The sequence below is a fragment of the Neodiprion fabricii genome, chromosome 6 (genome assembly GCF_021155785.1).
Source record: "Neodiprion fabricii isolate iyNeoFabr1 chromosome 6, iyNeoFabr1.1, whole genome shotgun sequence".
Taxonomy (NCBI): domain Eukaryota; kingdom Metazoa; phylum Arthropoda; class Insecta; order Hymenoptera; family Diprionidae; genus Neodiprion; species Neodiprion fabricii.
The window spans coordinates 22,504,003-22,526,943 of NC_060244.1; the positions used below are offsets into that span (position 1 = coordinate 22,504,003).

Here is a 22,941-nt window from a genome sequence, read left to right on the forward strand (position 1 = left end):
TGGAAAAAAAAAAGAAATAACGAATTCCCCAGGGGTGGAGTCTCCGCTTGACCAACGTCCAAGGCGCAAGCTCGACTCGCAGGCTCCACCCTTGCGGGGAATTTCACCATCGACACGTGGAAATTTGAAAACCTGACATTTATACTTGTTCCAGCGGAAACGTCTCAAGGCTCCAGCCCGGACACGGTGCAATGCGGGGGATGTCGGGCCTCCTATCCTCTCGGGGACATCGTCAGGTTCATCGAGCACAAGGTGAACCACTGTCGGAGCACCCTTCAGGGCTGTCACAGCCCGCCGCCGGCCGCTGCCCCCGAGGACTCGGACCCCGAGGACGCGCTCGCCCTGAAGAACGACCAGGAGAAGCTCAACTCGGTGCCCAGCATATCGGCGCCGATCAACAAGCGCGGCAGTCGTCTCGAGAGTCCGCCGACGCCCCAGGGCTCCGGATCCGACGGCGGCAGCCCCATCGAGCTCAGGGCAAGCGCAAGCTCCACGCCGAAGAGAAGACTCGAGGAGGACAAGGAGGAGTTACCTAAAAAGCCTAAGACGGAATCGGTCGATGCCGACACCAACACGACCAGTTCCGGTAAGCGGAAAATGGGGTCGCGAGAAAGAGAGCGAGAGAGAGAGGGAGCCGTCGGCGAGTTTAGATCGGTTCTTCAAATTGTTGGTTCTTTTTGTTTATTTGTTTCTTCATTCGTTTATTTTTTTCTTCTACTTTCATAAGTTGACCATTGATCCTGCGATTGACGCGCCCGTGATCCTGGAAAGGGGAAAGAGCGAATGAAGAAGATGAAAAAAAGATTTTTAAAAGGACACTCGCAGCGCGACATGTGACGATCGGCACGGTCTACCGATCCCGAACAATGAGGGAGAGAGAGGGAGAGAGACGCGCCTCGTTCGATTTTTGAATTTAAAACCACCCCACGATAGGTATGAGCGTAGGGGGTGAATTTCGCCCATTGTCAACCTCGACGAGCCATGTGCTGAAAGGGTTAACGCGCCACTGTCACCGTGCTCAGTGCGGTGAATATCGAAGCTCATGCGGGATTTTCTTTGTTGTTTACTTGTTTGTTGCTGATTTCTTTCTTTTTTTTTTTTTTCACCTTCGTCAAATTGAGGAAAATTGTCCTTATAATCGAAAATATCGTTACCCGAATAGATGTGCGACTGGTAAAGTCATTCCGATTACCTCTAGTCTGCTGTATCGAAATTCACTTTATACCAATGAAAACTGTTTGATGAAGTTTCCGATGCGGATTGTTAGTTACTGGTTATTTTACTTTAAAAATATGAGTGCATTAAAAAAACAGGATATCGTCTGGATGATAATTCTCGTTGCAAAAAAATACGTTATTCAAATTATGACGAAAAGATAACTCGGATCAATACTTGACTACTCTGGAATGAAGTCACTTTTCCAGCTGAAGGTATTAATTGATACATATTCACGAAGTAGTTACAGATTAATTTTTTTTTTTTTTATCGTCTCGTACTTATCGTTTTATCCCAACCGTCGAACAACATTACATAAACAGACAATGCTTGTCGTTGAATTTTGTTACCTGTAGTAATCTAACAATTTGACAACTTGGAATGGCGTGAATTAAACAGCATCAATTTTTTCCATCGGAATGAGCAACGGGGTTTCGGTACAGAAAATCTCTGTGCAGGTCGAGGGATATGACGGTCGTGACCACGACACGAACCACTGACGTTGATAAAAAGCGCATCCAAATAAATAACTCGAGATGATCCCTCAATTACGCATTCGGCGTGTAAGAGGATCTTCCGGTCGCGTCTCTCCTTTGAGTCCTGCAGGACGAGAGGCAGGCGGCGTGCCGCAGACACCCGGAGGACGACCCCTGTCGCACACCCTGCGAGCGTGGAGAGGATATGACTGCCGCGTGATCGCGTGGACGGCACACGAGGGCATTTGCTTTAACCCCTTGGCGCGGGTTTTTGTCGGAAAGTTTTTGTAACCGAGCAACCTCGAGCCCAATTAGAGTCCTCCCATTGTGATGCCACGTGGCGACGTAGCCGTGACCCAACTGCACGAGCCACTCGCTTTAAATACGACGAGGTGTTCCTCGCTCGGCTGCCTACCTTCCTTCCTTCCTTCCTTCTTTCGTTCCATCCTTACTCGCGTGATCATGCACCAGGTACAGATACCGCCGAAGGGGTGAAGCGGATCGTGGCACCCCGAGTCTCTAACGAAACCTGTCATCGCCCTGCGCAATTTCTCCATCTCGAGACACGTCAAACGAACTTTTTTTTTCGCTGCTTGACGACGTGACGCGCGATATTGAGAGAGAGAGAGAGAGAGAGAGAGAGAGAGAACTTATCGCCTTTATAGCCGTTACAGTTCGGAAACAACGCGAGCGAGTCGCCGTGTAAGCCGTCGAAATTGACACCCAGTCCGTTACGCGGCGCGATATACGCAGATTTGATATCACGCGTCAGGATTGTCTGTCGAATATTAATTTTCGAATGGGGTGAGATATGTGTATACGTATACTTTTTCTTCCGTGATTCCCCGTTCCGCGTATGCGGCCTTTCTTATTTCATCCCCCCCGGATTCTCGGTTCCTCTCAGTTTCCCGGTTTTTTATGACGCTTTTCCGACCCCTTACCAAAGACCGCCCAAGGCGATCTGCGAATTGCGTGTCAATTGGCGACCGACACACGCGGTCGAGATCTTGGAAAATACGCTTCCAGCCTCGGGTATCCGGGAGCAATCTCTCTTCCGCTATCTTATTCATCTTGTATCCTAACGCGTGTACAACTTGGCGAGAAACTCGCTACCTCCGGGTCCGAGTTTAGGTATACGATATACGTACATACGGACAAGGAGAATTTCTCAACTTTGTTCTACGGTATGACATTAGGAATGTCTTGCGGCGAGACGCGAATACGACGTAAACGGCTTAAGTACCTTCTACTCGACAAACGGCAGGACGGACAAAGTTGGCTGACCGCAAGGTACAAACCGACCGTGCAGTCCCTTTGTCCGATATAAAAATAACAGACTCGTCTCGCCGCGAAACGCGTCCAGACGCGGACGTTTCGTCGGATATTCCTCGCACCATGTGCCCATAATCTGAGAGTGATTTTTTTTCCACGACAGTTCCCTCTCGGTTTTTGCCCGCGTTAACATGTCCTCTCCTTCTGCTTTCTGCTTTCTGATTTTCTTCAATCGTACGGTTCGGACGAAGCCGCGGGGGGTGGGAAACGGGTCCAGGATAAAGGTTCAAAAGTTGGGGTGATTAGTCGAGCTCGAGAAGCTGCGTCATGGTTTCGGAGATTATTCCACCGAGGTAGATCAGAGCAGCGCGCGAATCATTCGGGGATCTCTACCTGGACCAGGTTCGCGTGCGTCGTCGAATTTTGTCCCCCTTCTGCGGCTTCCGAGCGCCGATGCACAACCCTATCGTCGTTCGGCCCGACAACAAAGTGCATACGCCGAATACGTCGGCTAATCGATATTTTAATATAATCAGAGCCCGGGGATGACGCGTGGCTCTGCACCTTTGTGACGTTATACTGCAGCCCCGATGCAGGAAAATTGAAAGGGAAGAACGACGCTAGAAATCAAAATCCCAATATCGAGCGCTTGGATCTTCGTCTTCGTGCTTTTGGGCTGCTCATCGACAAACGCGGCCGTCGCATCTCGGCGACGTGACGCGAATTCGAAACTTAAATTCTGCCCGGCATTCGTGCAACACATGTCTTTTACTGTGCCGAATTTCACGGGCGTCGAACCCCCCGCGCACGTGTCGTTTACACTAAAATTTCCCGCTTTATAGAGAGCCGCCTTTGATAACGCGTGTAAACTTTCGCGTCCGCGATATATGTGTATAACGTATATGCGGTTGGTCGATGTGTCCCAAAAGTTTTCTCGACGTCCTTTTTGAACAGCGGGTGAATCGGTCTTCGGAAGAATTCTGATCTATCCGATTGCAAGATCCGGTTCCAGTGAAACGTCGGTGCAGCATGGATTTTTTTTTACGAATTCGACCGATTCTTTTTCCCGAATAAATGTTCTCCGGTTCTCCGATTCTCCCGGGGCTGCGGGGCAAGTCAGGCTTGTTTCGAAAGTGACCGAACAATTTTCTGCAGAAAATCGGGGTCCAAATTGCCTGGCAGAGCGTTTAGAGCGAAATTGTTTGGAAGAGCATTGTTTAAGGATGAGTTGAACCCTGGCCGTTCGTTCGACTCTGACTCGGAAGTGCATCTGCGCTCAGCAGCTCCCCAACCTGCAAGAGGGACGCGGAATGTACGGGAGGTAATTGTCGACGATGGATAAATCGAAACTATTCTATCCCCGAAGCACAACGCGGTGCGATCTTTCGCGGCTTTTGAATTTTCAGCGAGATTTCGTCCCGCGGTAAAAAATAATCCTAACGGATGGCCGGCCCGTCGTTTGCATATGAAAAGTACACAGAGTCACCCCCTTTACACCCCCCCCCCCCCTACCCCAATCGATAATACTTTCTATAGACTAGGCTCTGCTTATCTTTTACCCTTGCGGCGCGGCGCCGCCTTTTCTTCGACTACACAAGGGGAAGTTGGCAATATTTTCGACTTCCGGACAGAAAGGGAAATTCGTCACGCGCCGTTATAACCGCCCCGACTTCTGCGGATCAGCCCATCCTTGGACTTGAAACAATGATCTTGATTTTTAAAAAGTTTTTTTTCACGCTCGAAAAACTCGTTCCTTGAATGACTCGGGAGTTTTTCCTACTGCCACCTAATTATCGACGCTTCGAAATTCGCGCCTTGCGCCGTCCGGGAACTCGATAGCAAAAGGTGCTTTCCGCAGCGCCTCGATCTAGCGACGTGTCGAATTTGGAAACCACTTAAAACAAAGGATCCTCTTCAATTCGACACGCCACGATCGCCTTGTTCTCCCTTCGCTACCTGCCCATTCATACAACCAAATTGGTTATCCGGTGGTTCGGCTGTGTTCGAAAAATCATTTCCGACAATTTTACTCGAGGTGATTTTCGAAGGTGCAACAGACTTCCGTGACCAGGCATAGAGGCGATAGTTTTACAAACCTGGATCAACCCGGGTGCAAAATTTAAGCTACAAATTATTGCAGTTTCATCGAACGATCGAAAGAAATTTTAAATTCAAATGGGCAGCTAACAAGATCTCGGCTTTAAGTCGCTTAGCGAACAAAGATTTCTTCTCGCAGTCTCCGGACTCCCGTTTAATTAAGATCAGTTTATTTCGTTGACGGTTCTTTGTCCCTGATCGATTTTGCCGCTTGTACCTGGTAATCCGCAAATTTTCATCCGTTAAAGCGCACGCGTTTCGTTTAATTTTATCACGTCCATGCTTCTAACCTGAGTGTGAAAAATTGGAATTCTCACAAAGGGTTTTCATCGGCGTTTCGGACAGTCTAGTCGTTAAGCTTGACCGCGTGCATGAATCTGCAGACATGCAGGGCTATATGGGTGTATAAATAACGGTAGGAATTTTCTTCGCTCGGAGAGTTATACGACCCGTTGAAATATGCTTTTGCGGTTATGTCTTGCGTCCTTTCAAGAGGGTCCGCGAAACACATGGCGATGGACCTTTTCACCGAGGGTGAAAAACTGAATTAATAAAATCCGGCGGTAGCCGCGAACGACGTGGGCGATGTCGTCGACGCCACGTGGGGCGTGAAAAATGACCGAAAATCTGATATTCCCGGATTAAAAACATTGAAATTCAAAACCGCATCCCTGCACCCCCTTGCCTCCCCCCCCGGCCAGGGACAGAAAGTCGTTAAGGGTCAGTTTCATCCCGCTCCACATCCCCCGCTTATTGTCGGGGATATTATTTTTAAGCCCTCCTTCCAGCCCCGTACCACCCGATATATACTATATAAGGCTCTGCAATTTGACACAGACGCGCCGTTTGAATCACGAATTGAATTCGTTCGGCGATTGAAAATTAAGGAGGGATGAAATTGATACCCCCGGTTGCTCCGCGTCTCTCGACGGGGGTGATATTTTACGATTTGCCGCACACCGGGTACACTGACCAGTCCCGATACACTCTCACCCACAAATCGACGATTTTGCTTTTTACACATCCACAATACAAATCTATGCGGCATCTAGGGGACGTGCAGTTCGGTCAAAGCTTGAGCCATGTATCGAGTTCGCGTAGATATTCGGCTCACTTTTTCCTTCCCCATCCATCTCTATTCTCCTTTACTTACGTTTTGTACTTTACGAAAGAGTCGGAAGACTTGTTTTATTGTTGGTGAAAAATAAAAAAAAAAAAAACCTGCAAGTTTACTTTTGATAAGTAAATATATGTTTGAAGAAATGGTAGATCAGCTCAACTTCTATAATTTGTTTTTTTTTTTTATATGGCATACATTTCTGAAGTAATATTTGAAGCACTTTTTAACCAATGGATTGCAAAAGCGGGTCGCACCACGACGTTGACACCTGCCCATTAATATCAATCGCCATTAAATTCAACGTCATTCCTAGAACCGTTCTTTTAATATCGTAATTTGCAATAGCAATTCAATTTCACAATGGTGACACTCGGCGCCTTGTCTTGTCGTACCTAGAGTTACGCAATCCAATCGAGCGTCGTCCCGTAAGAGCACCAAAACGGCGGTTTTGCAATAACAGCGTGCAACATGTTCCGCCCGGCTAACCATGAATCAAAATTAAAAAAGGCTGTAATAGTGTGACGTGGGATCCGTTGTACCGGAATAAGACGATCAGTTTGACCGCTCTGTTGCAGAACCGAGATGGCTCCAGTGTTCCCAGTGCGCCCGCAGGCTGTCCTCGGCGTGGGAGCTTCTTCAGCACGCGCAGAGCGTCCACGGGGCGAGACTTTACACGTCCTCGTCACCCTCGGCGAATTCGTCCTCCAACACACCAGCCCCAAGTCCTCCGACGCAGACGTCGACGCACACGCACCACCTGAGTCCCCCGAACCATCTGAACCTCAGCGGTAAATCGACGGGAAGTTCGTCGGCGGGGAATTCTTCCGGGGGTGGAAACACGAGCGGAAGTAGCGGCAGGCAGCTTCAGTCCTCGGCTTCGCTGGTCGGCGATCCTCTGCACAGTTTTCTCAGACTTCCGCAGCACCTCGAGAGGAGCTTTCCGCCGATGTTCAGGCCGGACTTTCTCGCTCTGAACCCCCTCGCCTCGTACCGGGGACTCCAGGACCTCCAGACCGCTACCAGGAACCTGCAGAACCTCGGAGACCCGCTCCGCGGGATGGACGGCCTGAACCTCGGCGACTCCCTCGTACGGAGTTCACTCGACTCTTTGAACAACGCGAGGAACCTGGCGAACCTGGCCGAGCTGTCCCACGGACGTGGGCTCTCGGGACAGGCGCATCCACCACCACTCGAAGCGAACCTGGATTTTTACTCGGCGCGCCTAAGGAGCCTCGCTAACCCTTCCTTAGGCGCGGCTCCGAATCCCACCCCAAACACGCCGTCGAACCAGGGCGCGGTGGTCAGCGTGCAGCCGATCCAGCCACCGAGTCCGGCGGCCAATCCGGCGAACCTCACCCACAACAGCATCCAGAAGGAGAACTCGCCCCCGTGCTACACCCAGAGTCCGATCGGCGGTCACCACAACAACAACAATTCCACCGACAGTGACAAGACCAGTCCGCCGGTAGCCTCGACCCCGATAATCGCCGACTCGGAGACCGTCTACACCTGCGAGGTGTGCGAGAAGAAGTTCCGGTTCCAGTCGAACCTGATAGTTCACCGAAGAAGTCATCAGGACAAGGAGCACGCCTTCCAGGAAACGATACAGGACACCACGGCGACCAGGTGCGAGATATGCGAGATCGAGGTGCCGAGCTTTTCCGAACTGCGAAAACACATGCGGAACGAGCACCAGGAGGCGCTTAACGTCGCGTCGAGTCCCCAGGGCAGCGTGGAGACGGTACCGGACGACGGGAGCAGCTGCGACGAGAACATGGACCTCGACGAGGGCGAGGAGACGGACGCGAAGCGGGAGGACAACGAGGAGAACACCCCCGAGGACCTGAGCACCACTCAGGGTCAGAGCAGCGAGGAGGGCGGAACGCGGGTCGACCAGAAGCCGAGTCTGGTCGGTGACCTGATGGAGAAATTCGGGCTGAGCAACATCGCCCAGTACTCGGAGGCCTACAGGCAAGCGCTGCAGGAGAACCATCGGGGCGGTTTCGTCAAGACCGAGTCGCCGTCGAACCTCGTCAACTCCCTGAACAACAACAAGGAGAAGGACAGCGCCCTCTCGCCGACGAATTTCAACTCGTCGACTACGCCGAACATCTTCTCAGGTCAGGGATTTCCCCGTTCGGCCGGGCCCGACTTCGGCGGTCTTTGGCTGCCCAGCCCTCACTATCTGGAGAACAACGAATTCCGGAAGGCCTCGAAGGCCACCACCTCGAGTCTATCGCTTCAGGGACTCCCCAGTCCGTTGCTCAAGAAGGAACGGAGCGGCAGGAACGACACGTGCGAGTACTGTGGCAAGGTCTTCAAGAACTGTTCGAACCTGACCGTTCACAGGCGATCGCACACCGGCGAAAAACCCTACAAATGCGAACTGTGCTCATACGCCTGTGCCCAGAGTTCGAAGCTCACGAGACACATGAAGACCCACGGCCGTCATGGCAAGGATATTTACAGGTGTAGATTTTGCGAGATGCCGTTTTCCGTGCCAAGCACGCTGGAAAAGCACATGCGGAAATGCGTCGTCGTGCAGCAGGGCCAGAAGATGGGGATGCCCTACTCCGGGAGTCAGGACGAGGACTCGTCCTTGAGCACGAAGGATACTTGATCCTGGAACGTCAGTCTTCCCCCTATACCGCCACTCTGGCCCCACAGGCCGCCGTATCCGGTGTACTAGACGTTCGTCGCGTTCTTCCGGCTGAAGGCCAGAGACATCCCTTCGCCACTTTTCCCAAGACTCGAAAGACACGGACGATTTACCCATCCTCGTTTATACTTTCGAAAGGGTAGGTGAAACGCGCGGATTGTCCGAGTCCCTGCAGATGATTGCCAAGTTTTTGTTTCCTTTTTTTTTCATCCTTCTCGCAACACGCGCTGTAGAATATCGGGAAGGAAACATTTTTTTTTTTTTTTTTATTTTGTTCCCTCCAAACCCATCTGCAGTTTAAAGGTTCAGCGATTCGCGATGTTATCGCGAGGATGTGTCAGACTGGCGATTGGATAAATGCCAAATGCGAATTCGAATGGAAAGTCAATTTCCCCGAAGACAAGTTATGCTAGTGAAAACTGTCGGATTTCGAAATTCGCCAATCAAATATCGAAGCTCTATGGTCGACGGTCGAAGGCTGGAAATGCCTGGAACAATAGTACTCAATACTAGTTGTCAGCAACCTCGGAGAGATGATATCCGCAATACGAAAAAGAAAAGAGTCGCTTTGAGGTGTAACAAACTTAGAACGAAAACGTTCCAATAGCGAAGACTGGACGAGAATAAAATCAATATACAATTTTAAACGAAATACTTAAACCCCATTAATTTTATTCAAATAAATGGTTACCATAATGAGTCTCATGCCCCCTATCAATAACACTTACGAATAATTAATAAACAAATAATAATAATAATAATAATAATAATAGTAATAGTAATAATAATGATAATAATAATAACAATAGGAGTAATAAAAATCACACACGTACACATATACACAAAATAAAACACACACTATGAATAGTAACTTTATTATCATATTATAAAGATTATTTATTTAATAATATAATATATCGTAATATATATCGAAACTTTAAAACTATGAATGTACTAGTACGTTTTTGTACATTGTGTAGTAATTTTTTGAAAAACAACGTGTCGCTTTGAAAATGGCGCATTACAGTTCTGTATATAATAAATATTCACTCTATTGTGTATTAATATCGAGTAAGAAAAAATATTAATTTACATAATAATTATTACGTGCTACCCATATGTAATTTAAGGTCTAGATCGATTATGTGTAAAATGTATCATACCTATTATAATTATTATCACTATTACGACTACTACGACTATTATTATTATTATTATTATTATTATTATTATTATTATTATCATTATTATTATTATTACTATTACTATTATTATTGTTATTATTATTACAATTATCATTATTACTATCATTGTCATTATTACAAATTAAACGAAACGTACATTATTTTGTTCCGATATTAAGTTATTATTGAAATGTTTTTAATAGTTAAGAAGATGCCAAAGTTGTCTAGGTTTATCGTCTATTATCTATATATTGTACACGTGGTGTCTGTGAGGGAAGATATATAACTATAAATTAATCGCGTTCTTCTAAGTTATTTCTGCGGTGTTTGTGAGGGTGCAGACCTTTTTAATTCAGATGATTTAAAAAAAAAAAGTTATATCGTTGATTGGATCTAACTTCCTTTCCAGTCACCCCGCTGTCACGTTTTATTATCGTACTATTATTGCCTATTATTGTACGTATCAGTTCATTCGTTGATTATATTTATTATTACTATTATAATTATGACTATTATTATCATCATCAACATCATCATCGTCATCATCATCATCATCATCATCATCATCATCATCATCATCATCATCATCATTATCATTATCGTTATCATTATTATTATTATCATTATTATTATTATTATTATTATTATTATTACTGAAGTCGAAATACCCGTTTCGACCTTCGTAAAATCAAAGATTCATTACATTCTTGATCCTACGAAAGCCGTCAGCGATTTCGATCTTCAATATTTCGAAAATTCTGTTTCTTGCCCAAGACTGAGGTTTTTTGAATATATTATTAAAAATATTATTATTATTTGAATGAATTGTTCTTTTTTTTGGTTTTTTTTCTTTTTTTTCATATTTGTTCAATCAAGATCGTTTTGTCGTTGTAAACTTTTTGAAGAGAATTGTTCCTAAAAAATGTAGGCAATAAGGTTAAAAAGAAGAGATGAAGTGTGTGTGTGTGTGTCTATGTGTGTGTGTGAGAGAGAGAGAGAGAGAGAGAGAGAGAGAGAGAGAGAAATAATAAAATAAGCAAAAGGAAAAAAATGGGAAAACTCATATCAGATAGTTTTTGGTGTTAGAAATGTACGGCTCTAGATAAAATCTCGTTATCTAGTTAAAAATTTGTTAGATAATCTCATATACGTACCGGGCCTGTTTATATATGTACGTGTATGTGTATATGACTATATCCCTATATACGTACATGTATATGTATATATATTATGTAAATAAGGCACTATATTAATACTGCCCGTAGCAAAAATTTGAAATAATTATAAATTCGAAATGTTAATAATAATAATGATTATTCTAGTGGTTATTTAAATACAATTATAAGGCCCCGTTTTGCTGCGGACAGGATGAAGGGACGGTGTTTTTTCGAGAAATAAATGAGCAAAAAAAAGAAAACACAAGAAAAAAACGAAAAAATTTGAATGTTAGCCGAAGACCGCAAGTTATAGTATGTGTCAAAAAATAAACGTACGCAGAAAATACCGTGGATGCGAATGTTCGTTTCGGTTTCTTTCCGGTCGATTATTTTTCATGTTGAATTCAACTCGCAAATTTCATGCTCTTTTTTGTCTGTATTATCTGTCATGCCATAGGACCAAATTCTCTGCCGCGGACGCATATATTGTATTGATAATTTTGCATTGCAGAAAGTCGTTTCCAATATTTCTACACACAGGGTAAAAGAATAAAGACAAATTATTCCGATAAAAGCCAGTATATAATGATAGATTCAAAGAGTATCTATAGACAAACCTATATATGAATAAAATATTTCATGTAATTGTATAATAATAACAAAAAGAAGAGAAGAGAAACAAAGAAACTAAGAAAAAATTCGAAGTAATCGACAAAGTAAATGAATAAATTTGAAAGAAAAGAAAGAAGCAAACTAGTTGCGGCGAAAAATTTCGATTTTAACAAAAATTTTCTGATCCAGGGTAAAATGAAATTAAAAAAAAAAACGTAAAAAAAAGAGAAAAAAAAAAACAAAAACGAAAAGATGAGAAAACAGGAAACACAAAACTCGGTTTTTACGGCAGTGGAGGTCAGGTTAAACCTGGTCAAAACGAAACTTATAAACCGAGATTCGACTTTAAGGCAATACGAACACGGAACTCGCGTGGAAATGTTTGTCATTCGCCTCGGTCGGCGAATCGACTGGCAAACTTTTTCTCGAGATGGCCATTAGTTATAAAGTAGCAGGTACGGTGTATGTCTTGTGCGATTCAAATAAACGGAATTGTTTTTAAAAAATATAAATACACCTATATAAACTTGTTTTGACTCCCTCGATCCCGTTTATTAATCCCGCGTTAAACCTACGCTAACAATTTTATACGATTCTTCGCGATGTCATCCGTCCGCCGAAAGGGAATAATTTTTTTCATTCCTCCACTTTTCTCGTACGCCACAATTTTTTACAACTTTTTTCTTCCAGTCGAACAAACTCAGCAACGTCGGCTCTACTTTACTCGCCCGAACGACTTATAGAGCCGCCGAAGCATTACATACGTATATACACGCAGATACGATAGAGCAGTAAGGATAGAAGGACGGTACCTGTGTACCAGCTTTAGATTCCTCCCTCCCCCACCCCCCCCCCCCCCTCCCCGCCCCCGCCCTCATTTCGGGAGAAATTCATATGGATAGAGGTATACTAGACCCAGCTACGTACAGACACAGGGTTCAGCCCTCAAAGTACCTGCAGCTATGTCACGGTTACTTTACATTTGCAAGAAGTATTTCGAGCGAAGACGTCGGAACGTCTGGAGGCTTTGAGGTGATACATGTAATACGTTACACGTATAACGTATCAATGGGGGGAGGGGAGGGGGGAGGGATGAAAGGCGGGGGTGAGAAAGCGGCGGGAGCTGAATAGCCAACCCCTGGCGAGCGCATCCGGGTATTATCGTTGTAGGCAGTGGAGGCAGTGTATCGCAGACGTCGAGGTTGCGACGGGTAACAGATCTGTAACCCGGGTTGCATATGCCCAGGGAGCCTGACCCCCGTTGGACACCCCTGAGTCTCTTACTCCTCGACGACCCTTAAGCACTCGGCTCGCGACCGTCGCGGTCTTTCAAAAAAAAATCGATACTGCCTGTCCACATGCATTTTTAATTAGACGGAGGCATTTTTCGTTTTTTTTTTTCTCTCTTCTTTTTTTTGCGAGTAATCGGTAGTTGTGAAAGTCTTTGTTGCTAGTTCGATTTGTAACTCGTCACGCGAATTGTACTCCCGCGGTTTTCATTCGGGATGTTGCGTCATTTTTCGGACAATTTTTATTTGTATTATCAGAATTACTCGGTTTCTAATTTGCAAATTTATATCGAAATTTCATAGAGTTTTGACAACGTCTAATATCGTGGAAAAATTAACTAACGGCATTTTTTTTTTTTTTTTTTTGACAGTTTGTTAGCAGTAATTATGATTTTATAATGTTACACGAGACGAACTTGACAATTTAAGCAGAGGTTCGAATATTCAATACACATATTTCAATAACAAGGAGAATGAATTAGGTTCTACGCAGATGTATGCATAATACTGTAAAATCACAGTATCATTGGTACCCGCATATATTCAAACCCATTAATTTGCGTGTACTTAACTTGGCTGGTAGGAGATGTATAAAATGACATGCGTCACCGTGAAGGATAAATCTAATCTTCACCTTTTGATAGACCTACAGGATTACTCTAACGAACCCAAAAGTGATTCAAAATTTTCACTCAAAGGAAATTCTCGAAAATTTTCACTGTAGAACCAGACGAATGACAAAAGCGGCACGGTAATTTCGACCATTGAAAATTTGCGCGCGTATATACGAGAATACGTCAATAAAATTACGGTTGTTCACACATTAATCGTCTTACACAACAAACCCCGGAACCCAAAGTTAAGACAATAGCGTCGATTTTTGGTATAAGCTCCATTGTTCGTGGTACATTCATCTGTCAAGTGCCGTGACTTCTGTGAGTCGCTTAGAACCAAATCTGAATATTAATTAATCAAAAACAGTGCGAAAGGTAATGAATTTTTTCACGAAAATTTCACAGAGACGTGGGAACGACTCGAGTCCATCGATTGAGGTGGAAATTTTTGAACCAACGACGGACGAAGTGCGTGAAATTGAACCGCAACGCGGACACCGGAGACAATTGTTTTGCGATGTCAGTTGAATGCGTGTTAACTATAGTGACGTCACTACAATGGCGAACACTAATCTCGACGTCAAGCACAGCAGTGGCCCTCCTGCCGACTCTATCACTGATTTACCCCTTTATTTTCAAAACAAAACTTGTCCAAACAATTTCTGACTTGATTGCGACGGCAAAAATATTTTACGGAAAAGCTTTGAATTTATTTAGAGAAAACCTTGACACATCCAAAAATTTGTACAGCCTTAAATTCACATACTCGTCTTTCGCATGAATTAATTTCAATTGAAAATAATCCGGTTGTATTTGGTCAGTGGATTTACATTTTGAGACGCTCCGAGGAGTGACTTTATCGTTCGTAATTTAGTTTTCAGGACACTTTACAACAAGTTCTCGGGTTAAACACGAAGTGAGGTATTTTAATTACCGAACTTGAAGCAAAAGTAGGAATTATGAATATTCATAGTTTACAAAACCTGTTCCGTTACGATATTAACATGGTAACGTCAGTTTAAGAACTAGGGCAACTTTTTTGCGCCAATGGTACCGCAACCCCACGACAGTGTGTCCATGTTACCTGACGCCAGACGGTACACTCTCACCAAAAATTAAACTCACCCTATAGTCGGATTTATCGGTGGGTGAAACTTCCCCAGGTAAAATTTGTCCCCCGGCAAACTCCGGGCCGTGCCTTTGCCCTAGGGAATAATCTCAGATCGATCGTTGATTGTACCTCGTACCTACACTGCGCTAAAGGTATATGATTGGCGAATATTTTTTTATACGATGAAATGACGTAGAAAACGTGTATAACCCTTTCGTAAATGGATTAGATTTTCAAAGCTTGGAAAAATTTCGTACGAATGTAATCCACGGATACGGAATAATCATAGAAGTTACTAAACAGTTGGGTAGTAATGTTTGACCATCCAAAGATGTGCCGAGCAAGGTTAAACTGTTATACGGAGCAAGTGATTTGGAGAAAAACATTTCGTAACGGGGATAGGCCTTTAAGTTTGAAGTTTGTTAGATCGTCGAGTTAGTCAACTGTTAAGCCAGATAAGCAGCGAACATGCCTGAAAACAATTGGGCCGGATTAGAGGGTAGTTTCGAGCCGGGTTTCTTGCTGGTCAAAAGGTTACCCAAGACTCATTTGTCTTCGAATCAAACCTGCCGGTTTAAAATCACACGTTAATGCGGAATTGAATAGGAGCCACGCAGTCACGTCTTGGCGACGTTATCCCCCATTTGTATTGCTCAATTCACGCATGAACCTTCTGTGAGCCATTTCCTGATCAGCTGTAATTCAAACCCGCAACGCGAATGTTATCTACCTTAGCTACGAGCCCTTCTGCGAAATGCCTTCCGCATCAAGGTGATCACGATCCTTCTTGATAGGATGGAACCTCAAATATTATATACCTTTTACCGGGGGAATTAGCACGTCAATGCAAACCGCGTCTGCGTCGTCATCTAATATCACATCTCAATTGTAATCGACGACTCGGAATTCTAATCAATTGTAACTTTCAAGTAACTCTCAGAACTCGCTGACGAGGGATGAAGGAGTTGGAAAAACCGGGGCAGCTGGTCAACGTCAAATTCGCAGCCTTGTTCGTTCGTCGGTTGACCACCCCCACCCTAATTCGCTCGTCCTCGAACGGTCAGCATTCGCCTGCGTGCGAGGGTGGCGTTGACCAATGACAGAGCGTCCTTCACCGACCCCTTTCAACTGACCAATAGAAAGATTTCGGCAAATGCGTCGAGGACGTGTGAATCAGCGAACCCTCGCCTCGCACGATCCTGCAACGCGTAAGTTATGCCTATTTTATCGTCAACATCTTTAGCCGCACCTATGTATGAGCATCCGCGTAATTCTACCCTAGAAAATTTGTTCAAGATCCCGAATACAACTCGCAAGAAATGAACTTCGCGAGTAAAGCACACGTGCAGAATCTCGCCACCTTCGAGTCCTGAAAAGCGTGCGCGGGGCCGCCTTAGAAACGGTGACGAAAATCGCCCCCGCACATGTAGCGAAAACAAAAGAAAAGAGCTTAAAAGCCCGACGGACTAGGAGGAGCCGCGGTGGTGGAACTTTGCTCAACTTAAACACTCTGTAAGTATAAGTATGCAAGAGGAGAGGTTGACTCGGATGAGAGCGAGGCGAAACGTAGAACGAGCGAAATGGAAACGGTTTCTTCACGCGTGTGTGGTACGTAATATTTTTTTCCACCCTGCGAAGCGGGAACCGTTGCATCCCTCGTCGCAACACGCGGACTGCAATCAGTGCGTGCCTATGCGCTGCGCTCAAGCACCGAGTAATACCTAATAATGATGAAGTTCCGTGCAGCAGTCCGCGTTGAGGAACGCGGTGGCGAAGGAAGGGGGCGAGAAGCGAGGGAAGAAAGCTGCAGGGCTGCTGCGGCGAAGGGAGGAAAGAGGGGGGGGGGGGGGGGCGAAGAGAGGGATGAAGGGGGTGGCGGTGGGGGGAAGGCTGAGGAACTCGGCGTTGGGAGGGTCGAAGGCAACTAACTCCAGCGGTGCGGAGGTGCTCCGGGGTGGGTTACACATTTGAGTACATAAATGTATGTAACTTTGAGTTTGTGTTGGAGTGGGCGGCGGCCATCTTGTCCGGTGGGTATTGACCGAGGCGACCGCCGCTCTCGGAGACGACATGCCATGGCGGGCCGACCACGCCGACCACGCGGACCACACTCGGCGCTAATTGCACGCTCTTTGATTTCGCCGGAAGCTCCACGTCTCGTATTCCGGCCGTATCTCTCTTTCTCGGAAGAATTCGAGCAGCGAAGCTTTCGATGCACGACGTCGCAAATCACGTGCGGGTCAAAGCCCAAAGCCAGGACGCTGTGTGTCGGTGGCTTATTTGTACGTGGCGGATAAAGTAATTGAACGGACTTGTTATGTCCCTGGACGTCCGAGGGGTGATTTCATGCACGCAGGCGCGAGGACTCGTTTTCTTTACAAGGCTTAGGTACTTACACTTTGCAAGTGTAACTATCCTGCGATAGTTTTTTTCTGTTCTGAGTTTAGTTGACACGTCTGGCATTGTTAATTGCAGCGACAGAGAGATGTCTCGGAACGTAATGTGCTAGATTATTTGAACCTTACACTTCATCTGTTAATGAAATCGTGGCCACCGAACCACTTTTTTCTATTTCAATGATGGTCCGCAGACTAAGAAGAGACGCGAGGATAAAGTAATTGCATGGAGGATCGGAATGATTACTGTTGTTTCTGATTATTATACCTCGAATCGGTTAATAAAATCGCAATAGACAGCACTAAGCCATGCGGAAACAAGATGAGGAAAAATCATAAATCTTATTTGAAATATATTAAACCTATGAAACATACAGTATTTCTTAAAAAATTCTCTAATATACATTGCTTCTTCTTTACACAAAATTACTAACTATCGCCATCAATTTTGTATTACTAATAAAAATATTGTAAATAGCACAATTTTTTAGGAATAAAAACACTGGTCAAACGCGTACCAGAAAAAGTTCACAAGTCATGGGAATTATTAGTCGAAGTTGGTACGTTAGGTGCTAAAATTTAATCGTTATACCTGTTTCGAAACGATCGATAATAGTCTTCTTTGACACCTTGGCTAAAAATTTTCTTAGCTTAATCTGAAACGTTCGATCAGCACGTGCAATCCATGAGCCACTTTTCTTTTCTGTCTTATAAAATTTATTATTCTAAAAATACGTGAATTACCGTGAGTTTCGGACGTTTTAATCAGTTTTTAATACGGAAATAAATCCTCAAACTGGCACGTGTTACGTACCTCTTTGAAATTTTTTCCAGCTGTACGTTTGTGCCGTATCAAGCTGACTGATCAAAGAATCCAGCGTGAAATCAAGGCAGATTATAAGATAAGTGTGCCGGTTATTGAACTTGTCCCAATTGTTGACCTTTTTTCGTTGTATCTGTTTGATCCTTAGTTTTAAAGCAACCAAAAAATCAATTTTTTGTGTCTAACCCTCTGGTCATTGGTTTTAATCGTCGAGAAATCTACAATTTGTGCCTTCGATTTGTAATGTTGTAAAATAAAAGGGTCAATGTTGGGTTTAAGCGTGTCAATAACCGGTACACTTACCTTACCTACGGGAGAATTAATTTGGGAAAACGTATAGTTTGCACTGGCGAATTTGCGGCCCTAGGCGCGCCAATCACGGTGAGTTGGCCTGACGGGAAAATCGAGATATTGGAGGAGAGGAAGGCATCCCTTGGAAGACGGCATCCACGTACCGAGTACTCGAGGTCAAGGCGACGCAGCCCCGAGTACTCGAAAGTCGAAGGTACAGGCAGCGTCGTAAAGTAACCTCCGCAAAGTTCGAGCGGGATTCCCTCGGAAACGCGGGAACCCTTTTCTGCCAGGGGCATCATCCAATTGTCACCTCACGCCCGCGTAATCGATCTCGTCAGAATAAGAAATTCATCAAAACGGCTCGCGGGTCGAGCACCAGGCACTCGAGTCTCAAACGAATCCCTACGCGAGCGATATTACCAGCTAGAGTAGAGGAGCCGGATCCTGTAGGGTCGAATTCCGCCTTCTCCCGACGGCGGAAAAACAAGAGCGTGCTCCAAGACATTCCAAAATCTGAAGCGGAGTTTTCTCGTCCAATTATTCCGGCTCGGATTACGTTGAATATAGCTGATCTACGTCTGTACCTTGACGTTTGAATGAATCAAAAATTCACTTTTGGATCCACCGCGAAAACCTTGATAACGATTAAGTTTTGACAAATGTCCCCAAGCTGGGCGAAGCTGTCTTCCGACCGAAGTAACTTGAACCAGTGATAACCGCGAACTTGAACTTTACGAAGCCGTGTAAAATTCGGTTTGGCAAACTCGACGCTGAGCTCAGCACAAGCGTTCAATTTCTGAAAATATCAACTCACCACGCAAGTGTAATTATCCCTGAGTTTTCGTCAGGTTTCAACGCTGATACGAAAAGGCCAGTAAGGACTCTGTAAATCAGCGCCGAAAACCTACAAAGAAGAAAGAAGATAGTAGAAACAAAACTTGGCACCTTTAAGGCATTTTCTTTCGTTCATGGAACAACATGAGCTAGCAATGAGAGTTATGATTAAACTCAGGGGCTTACACCAAGGTTAGCGTGAAATGAATTCCTCCGAAAATTTCGGGGGTCAAAATCTGTCGAAACAACATTCCCGTGGTAATATCGGCGAGAGTGCTCAATACCGCGCAGCTCAGCCTGGTATTTCTGGCTGTTCGCTGTTGCATAGTAAAGACTGGCCTTTATTCCCCGTTTTCGCCTGGCACGTACTGTTTCAAGGGTGAGCTAGCCACCGACTCTCGCTCCGGCTAAAATTCCACCCTCCACCCTCCGTCCTCCGCCCTCCACCCTCCCGGCAACCCACCGACGCGCACTCTTTCGCGTAAAGGGTATCGTCCTACCGGGCACCCAGCCTCACCCGTGGATCTCTGTAGGAACGGTTGTATGTGCCCTGCTCCGTCGGTGGCCACCACCTCTGATTATACGCCGGCATCGGCGTACCCTTTCCAACAACGCGCTGTACTCGAGGTCGTAGCGGAGCAGCGCCGAGCCTGTAGTGGAGGTGTGTGTTATAGGTATACCTAGTACACCTACCTACGTATAGATGTAAAGGTTGTTCAGCTCCGCGGTGGCGGCGAGGAGAAGGGGGGTCTTGCTTTTGGACTCAGCTTGTAGTGGTGCAAGGGTTCGACCCTTAAGGGGTTGTGGCTACACCACCCCCACTACCGCCGCCCGCTACCCCCTCGCCGGCGGCCATTTTATTCACCCTTTAGTCTGGACTCTCCGACGAGTAATTCGTAATTCGAAGTATTCCTGTCGGGAAGGATTTCGCACGACCTGAGAAAACTCGCGTTTTCATCCGGACCACCGGTTGGGTGTAAACCCACACCTGGAATTATACCAGCGATATTTTCTACCGATTCAATCAAGTTTCCGAGGCTCTTTTGTGCCAGACGCACTGAACTGCCGGAAGTGTACGTCGAAACGCCATGCGATACGGGAGAGAATTTTTCGGGTACAGCTAAATTGGCTTACCGGTTCAGCAGATCCGTCACACTGCAATGCTGAACGCGGATTTTGCTGTACTTGCAAAATTCGAACCGTCGCGGCGAAAAAAAATTTTTCCGCGCTCTCTGTGTATCGAAAAAAGTCTTCCGCTGGATCAGCGAATCTTTTTGTTTTCATCCCTGCGAATGCTTTATCTTTACTTTCAAGCACGCGTCTTATTGTATCCTGGATCAGTCGTGCATTCAAGAATATCTACGAAACTCATCAAACCGACATTGTTTTTCATCGTTATTTAATCACGTTTTTCCAACAACTTCCGACCCCGAAATACCATTTACGTTGTATCCGCTGCAAGTATCGGATGTTGGAGTTTTAGCCTCGCGATATCGAAAGTCGGTTCACCGCGACTCCCCGAGGCTTGATTGGGATTTATTAATTGACACAGCCAGTTAACCCCCACCCCATGTTGCAGAACCATACCCATACTCAGAGCTATAACGTTTACTTGCAAACGATCCGAGAGTGCAGATTATACCAGGACACCGCGCCATGCCGTTATCAGATTTGGCGCTCTATTTCGGAGGGTATCTGTTTACGGCCGGACTAATGGTTCGGTCCAAACGGTGTAACTCCCTGAAGCTAAACGCGAGGTTCTTCTTCGATAATAATTAATATTCAATTACTCTTGCGGCCATTCTGTTTTCAGCTGTTATCCTAAACCTGTACACCAAATAAGGCAGAGGATGGGATGAAATAAATCGGGAACAAGCAGTCACTCGTTTATTAGAACGGCATCAGTCACGTAAATGAGGATTTGGAGTATCTCTTTATTTATTCACAATCAAATATCTTACCGTCTACGTACTACCACGTTAATTACAATGAGTGTGAAACGGTGATCAAGATCATTTTTGTTCACCTCGTGCAGCTGCCAGAGTCCTTCGGCGAAATGCGATGAATGCAGGTCCTGAAATAAGAAAAAACTATTTCAACCAACGGAAATTTGCTTTCGTAAACGCTGATTGTAAACAAGCTTGTTCATCGGTTTCGAACAAGGGCGTTTCGCTGTAGCGGACCGACCGATCAGTCTACTCACGGTCTTCAGATTAGACGAATCAGATTCGGCTACAGACATGGCGCAGCTGATAGCAACGACCACGAGTTTTTATTCGCAATAAGTTATGAACAGACGATTTTGTCAAACAAAAGTGGCAGTGCTGTTCTGCGTCCAGAATCCATCCTCTTACGGATTCGGAAACATTATACGATATTTCACACCATATGAATCAAAAGGAATAATTACATCATTATTTTCCTCCAATACAATTACGTCGAAATTACGAGAGGTTGTTAAATACCGAGGAAAAGTAATCGCCAGAAGGAAAACCGACGTGCCAGTGTTAAAGATTGAAATCCAACCCGACGTTTGTGAACTTGTGAAGACCCGTGAAGTATGAGGTCTCGATTTCCATTCCCGTGGACCGTTCAGTTTCCGAATATTGTTCTGGCGTAAACAGAGTGTGGTGAAGAAAAAGTAGAAGAAGAAGAAGGAGAAGAAGAAGAAGAAGAATAAGAGGAAGAAAAAAGTGTAAGTGATGTGAAGGATCTTAAGCTGCGGCAGGATTGATGAAAATATAAACAGTCTGCCCATATTTCTATTTATTCAGCTCTCAAATAGATCGTATCGCGAAAGTACGAGTATAAATTGTTGTCGAATAACATTAGCGGTGGGACAACATATATCATTCTGGGCGCGCACCTCTGTGTTGACAGGCTCTACCCCATTTCTGGGGTAGAGTTCACGTAAAACCGGACACGGAACCAGACTGGCTGGTCTCATCGCCCCACATACGAGTGACCACAATCGCCCTGTAGACAAATTTGGCCCAGTGATGCCCAACCGCATGATGTCGGATCGCCAATCGTGAGTAACGTAACACTTACAATTACATACAGAACGTAAACAGTGATTTGTTGCGTGTTCAAGAGACTTGAGGAAGAAAACTTTATTCGCTGTTTATTAGTCCTCACCGCCTACCTTCAAGGTGTTTTATAATAAAAAAAATCTACGAAGATGACACCGAAACAACTTCGTTGAAAGTAATCGCAGTAAATACTTTTGAATAATTGACGACTAATTCCGATACTCTCCGAGTCTTGGATGCAATAAAGAAGGCCTGATTTATAATAATTAATATCCCGTTACAACAGGCGCGTGTATATATATATATATATATATATATATATATATATATATATACACACATACTTACATAGGTGAGGAAATCGGCCTCTTTAATTATGACCAATTTCTTTTGATTTGAACACGCTTTTCTCGCCCGGCTTACATCATATAATTAGGTAAGAACGAGGCCTCTTCAACTCGCTTACTAAATAATAACAATTTCTGTTCCCCGGCGGCGTAACGCCGCCTCGAGCCGGCAGACCCAGGCAAGGGAAGGTTATATTATACGGGGTCGAACGGGGGTGGCTGAAGATGGAAGTCGAGCTTGCTCGGGGGAGTGTACACATATCGACATCGTCCATGCATGACAAAACGCCTGGCTAGCCACGCCGGGAAAAACGACGAGAGATCCGGTCTTCATCCTCTACGAGGATACACCCCCACCGCCCTTCTCATCCACGTATGTATCTTACACGCGTTATACTTCGTACCTACC

The 22,941-nt window shown here is 45.3% G+C and overlaps 1 protein-coding gene and 1 long non-coding RNA gene across 4 annotated transcripts in view; both read left to right on the plus strand.

Moving 5' to 3' along the window:
- LOC124184671 (B-cell lymphoma/leukemia 11A) overlaps positions 1 to 9,686 on the plus strand; it is a 33,619-nt gene extending 23,933 nt beyond the window's left edge. For 2 of the 3 annotated variants that reach the window (XM_046574652.1, XM_046574651.1), the window contains exons 2-3: positions 155 to 586; positions 6,756 to 9,686. In XM_046574652.1, the coding sequence (XP_046430608.1) occupies positions 155 to 586; positions 6,756 to 8,800 (2,477 nt within the window). In that variant the 3' untranslated portion in view covers positions 8,801 to 9,686. The remainder of the gene's footprint in view (positions 1 to 154; positions 587 to 6,755) is intronic. The other variant, XM_046574654.1, reaches the window with a different exon arrangement.
- Positions 9,687 to 22,718: 13,032 nt separating this feature from the next.
- Positions 22,719 to 22,941, plus strand: part of LOC124184672 — a 33,940-nt gene continuing 33,717 nt past the window's right edge. The window contains exon 1 of the long non-coding RNA XR_006871235.1: positions 22,719 to 22,905. This is a non-coding gene — a long non-coding RNA (uncharacterized LOC124184672). The remainder of the gene's footprint in view (positions 22,906 to 22,941) is intronic.